The 15,709-nt window shown below is 48.2% G+C and overlaps 1 protein-coding gene across 2 annotated transcripts in view; it reads left to right on the forward strand.

Annotated features, from left to right (window-relative positions):
• Positions 1–13,808, forward strand: part of ALPL (alkaline phosphatase, biomineralization associated) — a 67,988-nt gene extending 54,180 nt beyond the window's left edge. For both annotated transcript variants that reach the window (XM_081871075.1, XM_081871076.1), the window contains exons 9-12: positions 140–274; positions 1,423–1,614; positions 6,623–6,742; positions 7,702–13,808. In XM_081871075.1, coding sequence (XP_081727201.1) covers positions 140–274; positions 1,423–1,614; positions 6,623–6,742; positions 7,702–7,973 — 719 coding nt within the window. In that variant the 3' untranslated portion in view covers positions 7,974–13,808. The remainder of the gene's footprint in view (positions 1–139; positions 275–1,422; positions 1,615–6,622; positions 6,743–7,701) is intronic.
• The last annotated feature ends 1,901 nt before the right edge of the window (positions 13,809–15,709 follow it).

Consider the following 15,709-nt stretch of genomic DNA (forward strand, 5'->3'; position numbering starts at 1 on the left):
CTGCATGCTATGCCAGCGTTGTAGAGAAATGCAAACATGTAATACACAGGCAAAATCATTATTTAAGTGAGATCAGGGATTCGAATGGAGCATGAGAGTTAACGAGGCTGTCACTCACACCTCTGGCTTTCGTCCGCAGGCCTCTTTGAGCCGATTGACCTGGTGTATGAGCTGAACAGGAACAACGAAACAGACCCTTCTCTGACGGAAATGGTGGAGGTGGCCCTCAAAATCCTCCAGAAGAACCCTCTTGGGTTCTTCCTTCTAGTAGAAGGTGAGAGGAGGAAGAAGGTGTGGAGAAGGCAAGGGAACATCGTAGGAGGGACCACTGTTCCTGCATGCTGATTCAAAGGCCAGTTATGCAGCAATTGTGGAGGGTGACAGCAGAACTAGATGGGCCATTGGCCTGATCCAGCAGGACCTTCTTATATTCTTAAAGCACCAAAGGAATGAAGAAACCCTTGGTTCATATACAACACAACACCATGGTTTCTTTTAAGCCATTGTTGGTTTAGCAAGCCATGAGTTGCCCCACAGACAAACAAACCATGGTTTGCTTCTTCAAAGTATGGTTTGCTTTCCAGCTGCTCTTGCCCTCGTGCCTTTGTAGCTCGGTGAGCATCTGGGGTGGGGTTGCCAAGCAAACCGTGGCCAAGTTCACACATAACACCAAACCATGGTTGAAACAAACTGGATTCTGACTGTGGTCTGTTGGCGGTAAAACAACAACATATGAAACAGGTTAAGGACTGATTGTCTCTGATTTTGGTTTCTGGTGGCTGGTTTTCTTATACAAATTGCTGGTTTTATGGAAGATGTTTGTATAAATTTGTGTATCCTAACATATTGTTATGTACTGCCCTGGGAATTTCAGAATCCGAATTCTGAAGGGCAGAGTACAAATTCAATTTTAGTAATGATGATACAGTGGTGTCCCGCAAGACGAACGCCTTGCAAGACGGAAAACCCGCTAGACGAAAGGGTTTTCCGTTTTGGAGGCACTTCGCAAAACGAATTTCCCTATGGGCTTGCTTCACAAGACGAAAATGTCTTGCGAGTTCCTGCGGGTTTTTTTCCCTCCCCCCCCCTTTTCCTAAGCCGCTAAGCCTCTTAGCAGCTGATCGCTAAAAGCCGCTAAACCGCTAATAGCGCTAATCCGCTAAGCTGTCAATGGGCTTGCTTCGCAAGACGAAAAAACCGCTATACGAAGAGCCTCACGGAACGGATTCATTTCGTCTTGCGAGGCACCACTGTAATATTTGAGTGTTGGTGGGCTCTCCTTTGCTGGAGATATTTAAGCAGAGATTGGATGGCCATCTGCCAGGGATTCTTCAGCAGCAATTCCTGCATTGTAAGGGTTGGGGCTAGAGGACAATTGGGGCGCTTCTTACAGTTTTCTGATTCTAATAATTCCTTCCGCAGGAGGCAGGATTGACCATGGACACCATGAAGGAAAAGCAAAGCAGGCTTTGCATGAAGCTGTGGAGATGGATCGGGCAATTGGCCGGGCTGATATCATGACCTCTTCTGAGGATACCCTGACCGTGGTTACTGCAGATCATTCCCACGTCTTCACTTTTGGAGGGTATACGCCCCGCGGCAATCCCATTTTTGGTATGTTGACATGCACACAAGCTGACATCCACAGCGTAGATGAGAGGTTAAACATGCTCTATGGTCGCAGTTTGCAATCACCTGGAGGGGCCATTCTTGACATTTAAGAGTCGCAGTAGTGTTTTCATCTCCCCCCTGTTCCCATCGTCTTTTCCCACTTCATTGCAGCTTGAAAATGTGGAGCTCGTTGTTGTTGTTTTAATGTAGAGAGAGGTGCAGTACCGAAGTACGATTCAGCTATCAAGCTGGTCAGTTTCTGTCATTGGAATGGAGGGGCAGGCAACTGCTGTGCCTCAGGTTGCCAAAGTTGTTGAGCGGCTTTTTTTTATTTTTGCAAAATCTAAAAAGAAGAAGTTTTTGAGCTATTTTTAAGGGACATCGCCCAAAATGACACTACCGACGCGGGTTGCTGTATGCCTGTATTTTTCCAGACATTTCAACAATTTCCACCTGGTGTCAGGCTTCAGAGAATCCTACCCCTCCCATGGCGGTAGCCAAGAACCAGATAAACAAGAAGTAATTTATTACTTACCAAGTCTTACCAAGTAATTTATTCAACGTTCACAGAGAGAGAAGGAATGTAGTTTCCCTTAAATAATGGCGTCACTCCGAGTAAAGTCCCACCAGCTCCGTCTCTCCTATTATACGTCATCCCTACATTGGCTGATCTGAGCTTTCTGCCTCTGCACTTTCTGTTCTACTACTCTCAATGGCTTCCTGGTCCTGGGAGGGTGAGGTCAGGAATGCTTTCCAAAGACACTGAGTCTGTCAGCTGTCTCTCCCCTGCTGTTCCCCTCCCAATATTTCCCCTCTGCAGCCTCTGAGCTATGCCCTTCTGCAAACCACTGTTCTAAATCTATACGGTCCTCCTGTTCTCAGGAAGGTTCAGGAGGAGGGGGGGCAGTGGTCCCCACCATTCCTCCTCAGTCCAGCCCCTGACACCCGGCCCCTGTTTCCGACAGCCGATTCCCAGCTATGTCTGGGAAATTCCTGACACAGGACAACCCTATCTTGGGCGGGTGGCCTTACAAGCAAAGAGTTTCAGGTGCTCTCCAGACATCTTTCTGCTTTCACATCAACCAGCCTTGTTCTTGGAGATGACCGACTGAAGTGGGTGTCCCGTGTGGGTGTCGGGCATGTGTTTGTGGGTCTGTCCACATACTTATTCTCTGTAAAGATAATTGCAGATGGACCCCCTGAGGGTTTGCTGGAGCATTCTCCACGCTAATTTCCAAAGAAACATTTGTGGTTAACGTTTACATTGTTTTGGAATATTTCCCAGAGCAGAGTTAAAAACTTCTAACAGGCAGGCATGGTTTTAGTTTTTTTAAAAAAATAACTTCAGATTCATTCCACTTTCCTGCAACAAAACAGGACCCCTGCTGATGATCAGGGATGTCAAAAAATTCACATGAAAACAGAAACAGGAGTGGAAATTACCGAGGTTCACTAACTTGTCCTGTGTTTGGAACAGAAATCAATGTAGCAGAAATCAATTAGGTGTTCACTGCTGCTGCTTTCTGTCTGCAAACAGTACGAAATGGATTACATTGTTTTGACCCATTTACATTGTGTTTCATTGGCATTGAAATGAATGGTGTGGAATAACGTAATAACAACACAATTTATCTAATTAATTACATATATTGTGTAAGTTACACACTGTCAGGGAACTGACATCAGAACGAGAGGTGGAGGCAAGGCTCCACAGCGATGCCGGAGAGGGGACCAGCAGGGGGGAAGGAATTCAGCGTAACACCGGTAGGGAAGGGAGGGAAATGGAGGATTCGGAGAGAGGTCTCCACGACCCTTCACCCGAGACTAGTGGGGAGAGCGCGGACACGCCTCTGCCTTCCCCTTACTTGCACAGATGAGTTCCGCGCAGGGAAAGTAGGAGGAGACTGGGCGTCAAACAGCTCTTATGCTGGAAGAGGTTCAAGAAACGCCCACTGACGGATTCTGCAAGTGACTGACCGGCCACGGAGTGTGAGCTGTCAGCCAAAGCATGGTTGAGCAGGCAATCTAACCAAAACTGAAGGCAACTTACGCACAAGTAACCCCTTACAACCATTACACATACTCTTGCCACAGAAGACAGGGAAACTAATAACTTTTTGGCAGAAGCCGAACTTCAGAGGAATGCAAACACTGCTGCATGCCATGAAATTCAGGGCAGAATGGTTAATCGCTGCTCACAGACTGTCTTGCCAGAGTGGTGCATGCTCTGGCTGTCTCCCGTTTGGACTACTGCAATGTGATCTACCTTTGAAGGTGACTCGGAATGTGGCAGCTAGACTGGTAACCCTGGTACTAAAGGATCTTCACTGGCTCCCAGTACGTTTCTGAGCACAATTCAAAGTGTTGGTGCTGACATTTAAAGCCCTAAACAGCCTCGGCCCAGTATACCAAAAGAAGCATCTCCACCCCCACCGTTCAGTCCGGACACTGAGGTCCAGCTCCGATGGCCTTCTGGTGGTTCCCTCATTGCGAGAAGCAAGATTACAGGGAACCAGGCAGAGGGCCTTCTCGGTAGTGGCGCCTGCCCTGTGGAACGCTCTCCCATCAGATGTCAAGGAGATTAAAAAAAACTACACAACTTTTAGAAGACATCTGAAGGCAGCCCTGTATATATATAAAAATAATATTTGGTTTTTTAATGTGGTTTTATTACGCTGGAACTTGGAGTGGCTGGGGCAATCCAGTCAGCTGAGCAGGGTATAAGTAAAGTTGTTGTTGTTGTAAAAATTGTTAAAACTGGCAGGGCATCTGTTTCTCAGGAATTGCCACCCAGCCCTGCCTTGCTTAAATGCAAGGTAGGATTGCTACATGATTCTAATCACTTATCACCTTAAAAAAAAAAAAAAGATATCAGGAAGATGTTCCTGCCCAGAGCTTCTTGGATGCTCCACATAATTCCACCTCCAATCACCACAATTGATTTATATCAAGTATTTATATGTTGCCCTATCACCTAGCAGTGCGATTTTTAGGCTGGTTTAACAGAACTCTTGTTTCCAAGTCGCAAGAAGCATCAGTTCTGCTTTATTCTGCATTACTCTGAGCTTGTATGGAGTGCTGTGTTCAGTTCAGGTGCTGCACTTAAAGAAGAACGTAGGCAAACTAAAAGAGTTTCAAGCAAAGATTGGAATGGCTAAGAGGAACCAGGTGTGTTTAGCCCAGGGAAGTGAAAATTGTCTGGGAACATGGCTGCATTCTCCAAAGGTGATTTGTGCCCATTCACACCCAACCCCGTTTCCCAGACTGTTTATGCCTGCAAAAACATTGGGGCGGTTACACTGGGCCGCTTCCAGTCAGTGCATATCCCATAACTCCATAGTATTGCCATGCCTTTAATGTCCTGGTTAATTTGGGTCCTGCAAGGACCCGCTGCTCAATAAAACACCAGTATAACGCCATTGAACTGCAGGTGTCCCACTAAGTGACCTGGAGAAAGTGAACAGAGGAAAGCTTTTCTCCCTCTCAACTTAACATTGGAACTCATGGGTATTCAATGAAGCTGATTCTTAGGATGGAGGAAAGAAAGTCCTTCTTCATGTAGCAAGCACATAGTTAAACTGTGGAACTCCTTCCCACAGGAGGTAGAATCGTAGAATCGTAAAGCTGGAAGGAAACCCAGGGGCCATCTAGTCCAGCCCCCTGCAATGCAGGAATCTCAACTAAAGCATCCATGGCAGATCACAGGTAGCGACGGCCACCAACCTGTCAGGCTTCGGGGAATCAGCTTCCTCCCCCCGTGGCAGTAGATAAGAAGATCAAACGAAAGGAAGGTCTTACCAGTTAGAATCTTTAATAATCACAGCGAGAGAACAAAGAACACGTCTCCTAGAAATGGCGGTGCTCCCAATTAAGGATCACCCCCCCTCCGTCCCTGTTAATCTACATCATTCCTACATCTTGAGCTTGTACCCTCTGCACTTTCTGTTCTAAGATTTTCTGAGCTCTTCGTGACCTTGGGCAGAGGAATGATGTCCAATGACTGTGAATCTGTTAACCCTCTCTTTTCCAGTGTTCTTCTCCTAGCTGTTCCCCATTCAGTATTTCCCAGCTTCTGCCTTCTGAACTGTGCCCCTCGGCAAACCACTGTTCCAAATCTATACTGTCCTACTCCTGGGAAGATTCAGGATCAGAATCAGGGGGAGGGGGTGGCTCCCACCATTCTTCCTCAGTGCAGCCCTCCTCAGCACCGTCCCTGACACAGCTTGGGTGTGCTGGGCCCGGGGTAACCCGAGCAACGTGGTCCAGGTCCGGTCCCGAATCCAAGGGTTCTGCGAGGAGTCAGTCCAACAGGGCCAAGACAGGACACGAGGCAGGAAACCAGGCAAGGTCAGGCACAGGGTCTCAGGCAGGTTCTAGCAAACAGCAATGTTGCTCCCGCAACCTGGGGTGGGGTGCAATAACCTTTTGTCTTTGTCGGGGTAATGACTGGTCCTGATCCCCTGGTGACTCACCTCCCTGTCTCGCCCGAAGGCGAGCACTCCTCCTGCGAGTATTCAGGTCTCTCCGTCTCTCATACCTTAGTCTCTGCAGCTCGGGAGACGTGGGTGGGTTGCTAGACCCAGGGCCGCCTCAGCCTCCCCTGACCCAACCGGTAGTGGAGCAGCTGTAAGTGCTGGAGGCAACGAGTTAATCCCTGCATCTGGAGCCAGGGCAGGCTCAGGCCCCTGACTTGGCCCAGCTGGTGTTTGTTGCAGGGGAACCTGCGCAGACTGGGGCTCTTCAGAATCAGGCCCCAGACTTGGTTCAGGTGCCGCCTGAGGCAAAGGATCCGGTGCCGACTGAGACTCCTCTGGTTCCGAGTCTGAGCCCAAGTCCCAGGCCATCACACTGGGTGACTTTAAAAAAGAGGATTCGACAAATTCACAGTTGTTAAACTATGATGACAATGATAACAACAACAACAACAACAACAATGATGATGATAATAAATATTTTAGTGGCTGCGTAAGGTCTGTCTAGTGCTTCATTTCTTCTTTTCCCCTTAACTTAGGTCTGGCCCCGATGCAGAGTGATGTGGACAAGAAACCTTTCACCTCCATCCTCTACGGGAATGGACCCGGGTACAGAGTCATCGATGGAGAGAGAGAGAATGTGTCTACAGTGAACTTCAGTGAGTCCCAGGCCTATAGGGGACACCCCTACCCCACCCCCAGTCACCCCTGCCTACACCCCCCTCCCTCCACTTCCACTCTGCCATAATGGTGGTGGTAATTCTAACTGGGGACGGGGGGGGCAGTGCTCTAAGTTTTAAGATGGGTTCTAACTCTGCACTGGTTCTATCAGGTTGCATTTTGTACCGCTAAGTTGCTTCGAGACTTTTTCCTTGTGCAAAGCGGCCAAGAAGTCTAATAACTTTAATAGAGAGAAATGTGTGGGAATGTTCAGGGTGGCAGGAAAGGATATATTGTTTATTAATATCCTTCCTACCTTGCGCTAGCAAGCTCCTTTATGCAGCAGAGTTACATTCCCCTTTTTTATATGCACAGCAGATAGCTGGTTGCAGGCTCGTGTGAGCCTCTCACTTTGACACAATTCAGTCTGTCTCAGATTGAATTGTACGTTCCTGGTACGTTCCTGGTGAATTGTAAGTTCCCTTGAATCCATCTTAAAAGAATAAAGACATGGCAATCTTATTCAAATTCAACAAAAGAAGTTTACTCACATCAGTTCACAGTTGGATTCCTGAAGGCAGACTTAGTTACAAATATGTACATGTGGATCTACCCCATATGGGGGAATGATCCCAGTGCTTCTGCTAGCTGAGAGCTAGCAGAGCAGTCCTAGCTAGAAGCTGGTCAAAAGTGAAGGAAGTCAAAAAGAGGAAGGTTGCTGTGTGACTCTTCCTTTTGTTACCTGGACAGGTAAGGTCATGCCTACCTTCTATCACATGCAAAAGGAAGGATGCTCTAGCCAGGAGGAACAGGAAGTTTTGACTGGCTGGACCAAACATTCCCTCGCATGTCCACTCTAGGAAAACAAGGAATGTTGTACTTGACTGCCTCTCATGGATCGCATCCCACAAAATGCACCCTGATAAATGTTTTCTCCATTTTCCCACTCCCTCTCTAGCGGATGCCAACTACCAGGCTCAGTCCGCCGTCCCAATGCGCATGGAGACACATGGAGGGGAAGACGTGGCCATCTTCGCCAAGGGGCCCATGGCGCACCTCCTCCACGGAGTCCATGAGCAGAACTACATCCCCCATGTCATGGCCTATGCCGCCTGCATTGGCGAGAACACGGGCCACTGCCGCTCCGGAGCGCCCACAAGGAGCCCGTCGGGACTCCTCGCCGTGACCCCCATGTTCTTCTCCCTCGCTGTGCTCAGGCTGCTGTTCTAAAGGCTTGCCTTCGGAGCGCTCCTCTACCGGTTGAGCCTGACCGCGCAGCGTCCGGGGCTCCACGACCTGCCTCTGGAAATGGGGTTCAGGTTTCAGCGACGGAGTGCACCTCTTTGCTGCGACTGACCAACCGCTAGGAATTTCCATTCCAGGCTCGAAGGCACCCGGGGCACCGGGTCAAACATCACTTGTTTGTTTTGGATGTTCCAGGAGCAACGCCAGCCTGACATTCTGAGATGTTTTCTCCGGCAACTTCCTCAACGAAGATAAGAACGCCATAGGACTCTGTTGCATGGGAAGGGCAAGCTCTACGTTTTTTGTTTTCCTTCTCTTTGCTGAAGTGTCTCTTACTTCACCAGAACGTTTTAACCGCCTGCTGTCTTAAAGGCTTGTCACCTTCCTTCCTTCTGCAAAGGCAGGCACCCCTAAAAGATAAAAAAACAAAAATCACCCGCTCTTCCTTCTCAATCCGTTATTCCTGATTTATATTGTGAGCAGTGGGAGTTCTTCCACCAATCAACCAGCTCAAAACCAGCCGTGAAATTTAAGTTCAAAGAAGCAGAGGGTTATCGTTCCCCTGCCCCACAGGCCTCTGAACTTTGTTGTTCCTCTTTCCCAACGATGGGGGCAGCTGATTCCATCTGGCTACATAGCAGAAAGAGAGACCGTGGGCCGCACCAGGACTCTCCTTTGGGAGACTTTTGGGCTCCGCTCTCCTTGAACCTCTTTCCATTCCTTCATTCGAAGGACTTCTGCACCTAGTTTGCTTCCCCCCTCCTCCTTCCCAGTCCCCTTTTCTTCTTTTCACACGTATTTTATTAGTGCTTTTTGTAAATGGCTCCGGGAGCACTTTTGGGGTGTGGGTGTGCGTGTGTATGAAGTAAAACAGTTAAACAAAACAAAAACACACACACAAAAACAAACAAATAACCAGAGGAATGCTCAGCTTGATTTGTTCACATGCAGCATGTTTTTTTTTATGGGGGGACGCGGGGGGGTATACATACCCCTAAACATTTCGTGAATCTAAGTTTGGCCTCATGGAGGGGCAGTATTTCAATATCAGTAGGAAAATGAGAGTACCCCTAAACATTTTTTTTAAAGAAAAAAAGCACTGGTCACATGTATGCACCTAACCCTTAGCAAAATCATGCCTGAATGATAAACCAGGTGGGGTGGGTGTGTTTTAAGCGGTCATTGGTTGTAACACCACAAGTTCTGCAGCATTTGAAATCCTATGCTTTTGTTTAAAGCAACGAGCAAACCTTTGATTGTATGTTTAAAGAAATGAACTCTGAAGTTTTTGTTTTTTTAAGTGGCAGAGAACTTGTGCTGAGAGGATGAGGGGAGGATGAGGGGCTCTGTTTGATGTGGTGTGAGCCATGCTCATGTGGTGTGCTGTGGCGTTGGGGCTGGGAAAAGGGCTGGCTCTCCTCTCTGATGCAATCTCTGCACGCAGCTTGCAATGTTAGCCAGCCATGCGATCCCTTCCGACCTGTTTCAGTTCTGGGGAGCGTCTTTAGCCCTCCAGATGTTGTTAGCCTCCAGCCAGCTGTTAGGGCTGATAGGGCAACGGCAAACCCTGTAACATCTGCATGGCACACAAGGGACAGCCTTGATCTATCCGAAGTGGTTTCGCTTTGTGTGAGCAACACAGAAAGTTCCGCCGCCTTTGGTTCTCCAACTTTGTCCCTGGAGGGAATTAGATAGTTGCTGGAACTGCAATGCTGGGAGGCAGCTGGAGGGTGTCTTAAGCCAGCAGCCTGCATCACAAACCCTGCAGCCTTCAAAACCCTTTTTCAAATGGCTTTGCATCATCCACACGCAGAGGTGCTGCCCCGTGGTGGATTGAGGAGCTGCCAAGCAAGTCCCCGGAGGAGGCTCTGATTCAAACTCTGAGCTTGCTCCATAGCACTGGAGCAATCACAGAGTCAACCATTAGTTCAAGACTCCTCTGACGGCTCAAGGAGGTTAAAGGCAGCGCCGTGTATCCAGGGCCGGCCCTGCCGTTGTGCAAAAAGAGGAGACAGTGCCTCAGGTGGCGGATGCTGGAGGGAGCAGGCCATGGCTTCCTAAGCTCCTGCACGCACGCATGCACTCACACACACACAGCCATCCCCTTCCACTATTTAACACCTGCTGTATACTAAACACTCTCTCTTGGCCACTCCAAATAGGCTGCCCCCTCAGGGGACAGCGGGCAAAATCCAGTGCAAGGTTTGTGCACTAGCAGAATCTCCATCTCTCCTTAAAATCAGCTCCAGGAGAGGATTGGGCAAAGGCCATAGTTCAGCGGTAGGACATCTGCCTTGCAAGCAGAAGGTCCCAGTTCTAGTCTCCAGTGGCACCGCTAGGTAGGGCTGGGAGAAAACCCTGGCGACCTACTGCTGCCAGTCACCGGGTTGGGCCAATGTCTCGACTCTGTAAAAGGCAGCTCCCTGATTTCCTCAGTCCAGCTATCAGCCTAGTTCAGTAATCTCAAGACCCAAGACCCGCCTTCAACCCAAGCACTCCTTTGAGGGCACAGTTATTCATAGTTCCCCACATATTTGCATGGTGGCTATGCTGTTGTGACACCCGCCTTTGACCAGCTAGTGACCCAGCAGTGGGTCCCAACCAGTCAGCTGAAAGCCAGTGGCCTAAGTCAGCTTCTGTCCGTTCAAAGTGGTGCCATTTTGTCCCTTCTCTCAGGCAGCAGAATGCCTTGAGCTGGGCCCACAGCCCAATTCTAATTAACCAGAATGAATTATTCCCTGTTCCTCATAATACTTGAACTTTGGGGCGGCTCAATGAAAGACGTTTGGTTGGAAGCAAGTTCAGGCCAAAACAAAAAAGCCCTTCTTCGTATAATGCGAAATTTTCAGGCTTAATCGCCACCAAGTTCTAGGGAGTGCCAATGGCTTTGAATGGGGGTGGGTGGGGTGGCAGGTGATGACACGGCTGGCCTGCAACATTTTGGTGCTGCAGGCAAATAGTCCCATCCCCACGGCTGCCCCCTTGCCCACACTGATGCACTTCAGGGACGAGTGAGTGGCACAGGCACGACTGCAGGGGCACGGTGGGGAGGGACCCAAATAATAATAATAATAATAATAATAATAATAAAAATAAAAATAAAAATAAACCTTTATTGTCACTACACCACCTGTGTGCAGTGAAATTAAACGAGCCCCCCCCCCCCGCCACATACACTCAGTCTTGTTCACACTTTGTGTGCTTGTCGGAAGTCAATTGCACCACTATTTCCCCCCCCCCCATTCAGCAGCCCATGGATAAAAACTTTTCTTTAACCTGTTGGTTTAGCTGACTATACTTCTGTATCTTCTGCCCGAAGGTAGGAGATTAAAGATGTGCTGGCTGGGGTGTGCGTCGTCCCTGAGAATCTTCCTCGCTCTCCTGAGGCAGCGGTCTCCTGCAATGTCATCTAGCGAACTCAGGGGACAGCCCATGATATCATGTGCTGTATTCACCACCCTCTGTAGGGACTTCCTGTCCGTAGCTGTCAAACCAGCATACCACACTGCAATATAGTATGAAAGGACACTTTCTATTGTGGACCGGTAGAAAGAGATCATCAGTTTTTGTGTGACATTGTTCTTACGCAAGACCCTAAGGAAATGGAGTCCCTTTTGGGCCTTCCTAACCACCTGGCCACCCAAGGTGGGCTTAGACCCTCCAAGTACCCTCTTTTCCAGGGGCAGTCCCAGACTTACAGAAGCCATCCTGGTTCCTGATTAGATCCCAGAATGTCCCACATTTCATTGGAGAAATGTTGGAGGGTATGGAGTTATGCAACCTCCGAGCCAAGGAGATAAGTAACTAGACATTCTTTAGAAGACATCTGAAGGCAGCCCTGTATAGGGAAGTTGTTGTTTTTTTTAAAAAGGTTTAATATTTTATTATGTTTTTATATATGTTGGAAGCTTCCCAGACTGGCTGGGGCAAGCCAGCTATTATTATGGATTAAAGGGACCCCAACCATTAGGTCCAGTCGTGACTAACTCTAGGGTTGCGGCGCTCATCTCGCTTTACTGGCCGAGGGAGCTGGTGTACAGCTTCCGGGTTATGTGGCCAGCATGACTAAGCCGCTTCTGGTGAACCAGAGCAGTGCATGGAAACACCGTTTACCTTCCTGCTGGAGCAGTACCTATTTATTTACTTGCACTTTGATGTGCTTTTGAACTGCTAGGTTGGCAGGAGCAGGGACCGAGCAACGGGAGCTCACCCCGTCGCGGGGATTCGAACTGCCGACCTTCTGATCGGCAAGTCCTAGGCTCTGTGGTTTAGCCCACAGCACCACTCGTGTCCCTCTATTATGGATTAGGACGTCCCTATTTTCATCAGGGAAATGTTGGAGGGTATGTGTCTAAATAGAATCTGCCACTGAATGCTACCAGTTTCTGCCAGGACCGAGGCTGTTGGGATTCAAGAGTCCAACACAATTTGGAGGGCCACAGGCTCCTCAGGTCTGTCTGTCAGTTCAGTCTAGTTTTGCCTATTAGGACACCAACTGGGGTGGGGGAGGCCGCTGGGGATGGAAGGACACAGGAGAATAGTTTGCACTTAAAGACAAACCTATCTAATTTTCTCTTTCCAAAACCAGGTGCGAACAAAAGCAAAGGCATCCTTGCAATTCGCCCGCCTCTGAATTTTGCAATGCCACTCCAGCCAAGTCATGGGGTGCGAAAATGCACATGCTAGGGCAAATCATGGATTAAATTGCATATAATAAAGTATGCTAATATGTGGCATTGGGGAAACTGCTTTGCAAAAGGGTGGGTTTTAGAGAAAATTGCACGCGAAAATGTGCATACTGGTAGCCCACATCTTTTGTGGGGGTTACATTCCAGGGATAGCATGTAAATAATAATAATAATTTTTTTATTGTTTGTACCTTACCCATTTGACTGGGTTACCCCAGCCACTCTGGGCGGCTTCCAGCATATTCAAAAACACAATGAAACATTAAACGTTAAAAATTTCCTGATACCGGGCTGCCTTCAGAGGTCTTCTAAAGGTTGTCTAGTTACTTATCTCCTTGACATCTGATTGTGGGGGCGCGTTCCACGGGGAGGACATCACTACCAAGAAGGCGCTCAGCCAAAATAGTGTATAGCCAAAACAACCATTTAAAAACAGGGGAAATAGCTCGCAAGAAACACAGTTCAGCACTTAACCACTCCAGCAAGCAAGGCGGAGGGCTTAAAAGCTCTTTTCGTGCTGTGAAAACGTACCTCAAAACGAGCTTTTAAGCTACTCTCCTTTAGCACGTTTAATAACCACGTAAAGTTGAAACCACACATGTTCAATACACGAAAGCGGAGGTCTACCTACATTGGGGGAAGCTGGAACTAAAAGGCGGAAGAGATTTTAAAAACAAACAAACCACAAACTGATGTGGAAGTGCGAAAGACTGGGCTTAAGATCGGAGAGGTTTAGAAGATCGGAGAGGAGTGGAAGTTGATTCAGATTTGCCTATCTCAAGTGTTGCCTGAGCATGTTTGTCACTGAAGAGGGAGAAACCTCCTTTCAGTCGCCCCTGCCGGGGCCAGGTAGACTGAGCAAAGATTTGTCCCCCTTTCACCTGCAGACAGAAGGAAGATTCAAGCTTGGCTGCTGCTCACTTGTGGAATTAAACGCTTGCTGCCAAAGCAAAGGATTTGCAGAGATGCTGGCATCAAACTTTGCTGAAAGAGAGAGTTGTTGTTGTTGTTGTTGATGCTGCTGTTGTGTGTGTTTTATAAATCAGAGTCCCTGTTGATTGATTTTCTTGTTGTCCTTTGGCATAACTTTTTTTAAAAGTTGAAATAAAATTATTTTTGAACAGCTGGAGAACTGAGTGTTTTGAAGGAAACAGGGACAACATCACACAGGTGTTCCAGAACCACAGACCTGACTTTGGGAACATAGTTGCTCAGAAAATGACTGAGAGCTGTTGTGTCCTTTTCTTGTGAGAATCCAGGGCCCCCGCTTCATCAAGCCAGCACAACGGCTGACCAGATTATTACTACAGTATAATTACAGTATTATATTATATATTTCTGATATCCTTCCTGCTACCTTGATAGGGACTCAGAGACGTACAGATAAAATGGGAACAGCTAAAAATGGGGGGGGGGGTTCCCATTTAAAACGATTTAACATTAATGAATTAAAACTATCACCTAACTAGCTATCTATAAGATTTATTAAAAACATACCAGATAATTACAATAAAAGCAGCACAGTGCCAGCCCTTTTATTAAAAGCAGTCAGTTCCCAAAAGCCTATTGGAAGAAGAAAACCTTCACCTTCTGGTGGAAAGGACAGCAAGGAAGGAGCCAGTCATAGAATTGCAGATTTGTAGAGTTGGAAAGGGAACCCAAGGGGTCATCTAGTCCAACCCTCTGCAATGTGCGAATCTCAGCTGAAGCATCCATGACAGATGGCTATCGAACCTCTGCTTAAAAACCTCCAAGGAAGGAGAAGCTGCCACCTCCTGAGGGAGAGTCTGGCTCCTCTAGGCAGGGAGTTCCAAAGATGTCTTCTCCGCCTTCTTTGGCGATCACTTTTAGCCGAGTAAGATTGTCTTCCATAAACACGATTTTAACAGCGAGTCCTTAAGTGACTGTGGAGGCCAATTCTGGATCCACACGTCCTTCCACAGTGGGACATAGGTTTCCGGGCGGGAGTTGATCACGGCAAGAGTTTGCCAAGCGCACCTTCCTCTTCGCACATTTCTCCCTTTTGTCCTGAGTTTGAGCGTCTTCAAAGCCCACGACACCTTTGGTAAAGGCTGTTCTCCAATTGGAGCGCTTGCAGGCCAGTGTTCCCCAGTTGTTGGTGTCTATCCTACATTTTTAAAGATTTGCCTTGAGGGAGTCTTTAAACCTCTTTTGTTGACCACCAGCATTACGCTTTCCATTTTTAAGTTTGGAATAGAGCAGTTGCTTTGGAAGATGATAATCAGGCATCTGCACAACATGGCCAGTCCAACAAAGTTGAAGAACCATTGCAATGATTCCAAAGCAATGATTCCAAAGATCTATGGGAGAAGCCACTGAGAAGGGCTCTCTCCCATGTCCCCACCAAGAGCTCCTGTGGAGCAGGGAGACCAAAGATCTCAGAGCTCATGAAGCCCTCGGCCCTCGGGCCATTTCCAGCAATTGGCATTCAGAAGCATTTCTGTCTCTGACCCTAGAGGCAGAGCACAGCCACAATGGCTGGTAGCCCCTTGAAAGCCATCTCCACAAAATTGCCTAATCCTCTTTTAAAGGTAAAGGTAAAGGAACCCCTGACCATTAGGTCCAGTTGTGACCGACTCTGGGGTTGTGGCGCTCATCTCGCTTTATTGGCTGAGGGAGCCGGCGTACAGCTTCCAGGTCATGTGCCCAGCATGACTAAGCCGCTTCTGGCGAACCAGAGCAGCACACGGAAACGCTGTTTACCTTCCCACCGGAGCAGTACCTATTTATCTACTTGCACTTTGACGTGCTTTCGAACTGCTAGGTGGGCAGGAGCAGGGACCGAGCAACGGGAGCTCACCCCGTCACGGGGATTCGAACCGCCAACCTTCTGATCGGCAAGTCCTAGGTTCTGTGGTTTAACCCACAGCACCACCCGCGTCCCTATAATCCTCTTTTAAAGCCACCCAATTTGGTGCCCGTCACTCTCTCCTGTGGGAGGGAGTTCCATAGATTAACGACATGCCAATTAAAGAAGCCCTTCCTTTTGAGCTTTCTGAATCTTCCAGCATT

This window comes from Podarcis erhardii (assembly GCF_964252035.2).
Source record: "Podarcis erhardii genome assembly, chromosome: 7".
NCBI classification, from domain to species: Eukaryota; Metazoa; Chordata; class Lepidosauria; order Squamata; family Lacertidae; genus Podarcis; species Podarcis erhardii.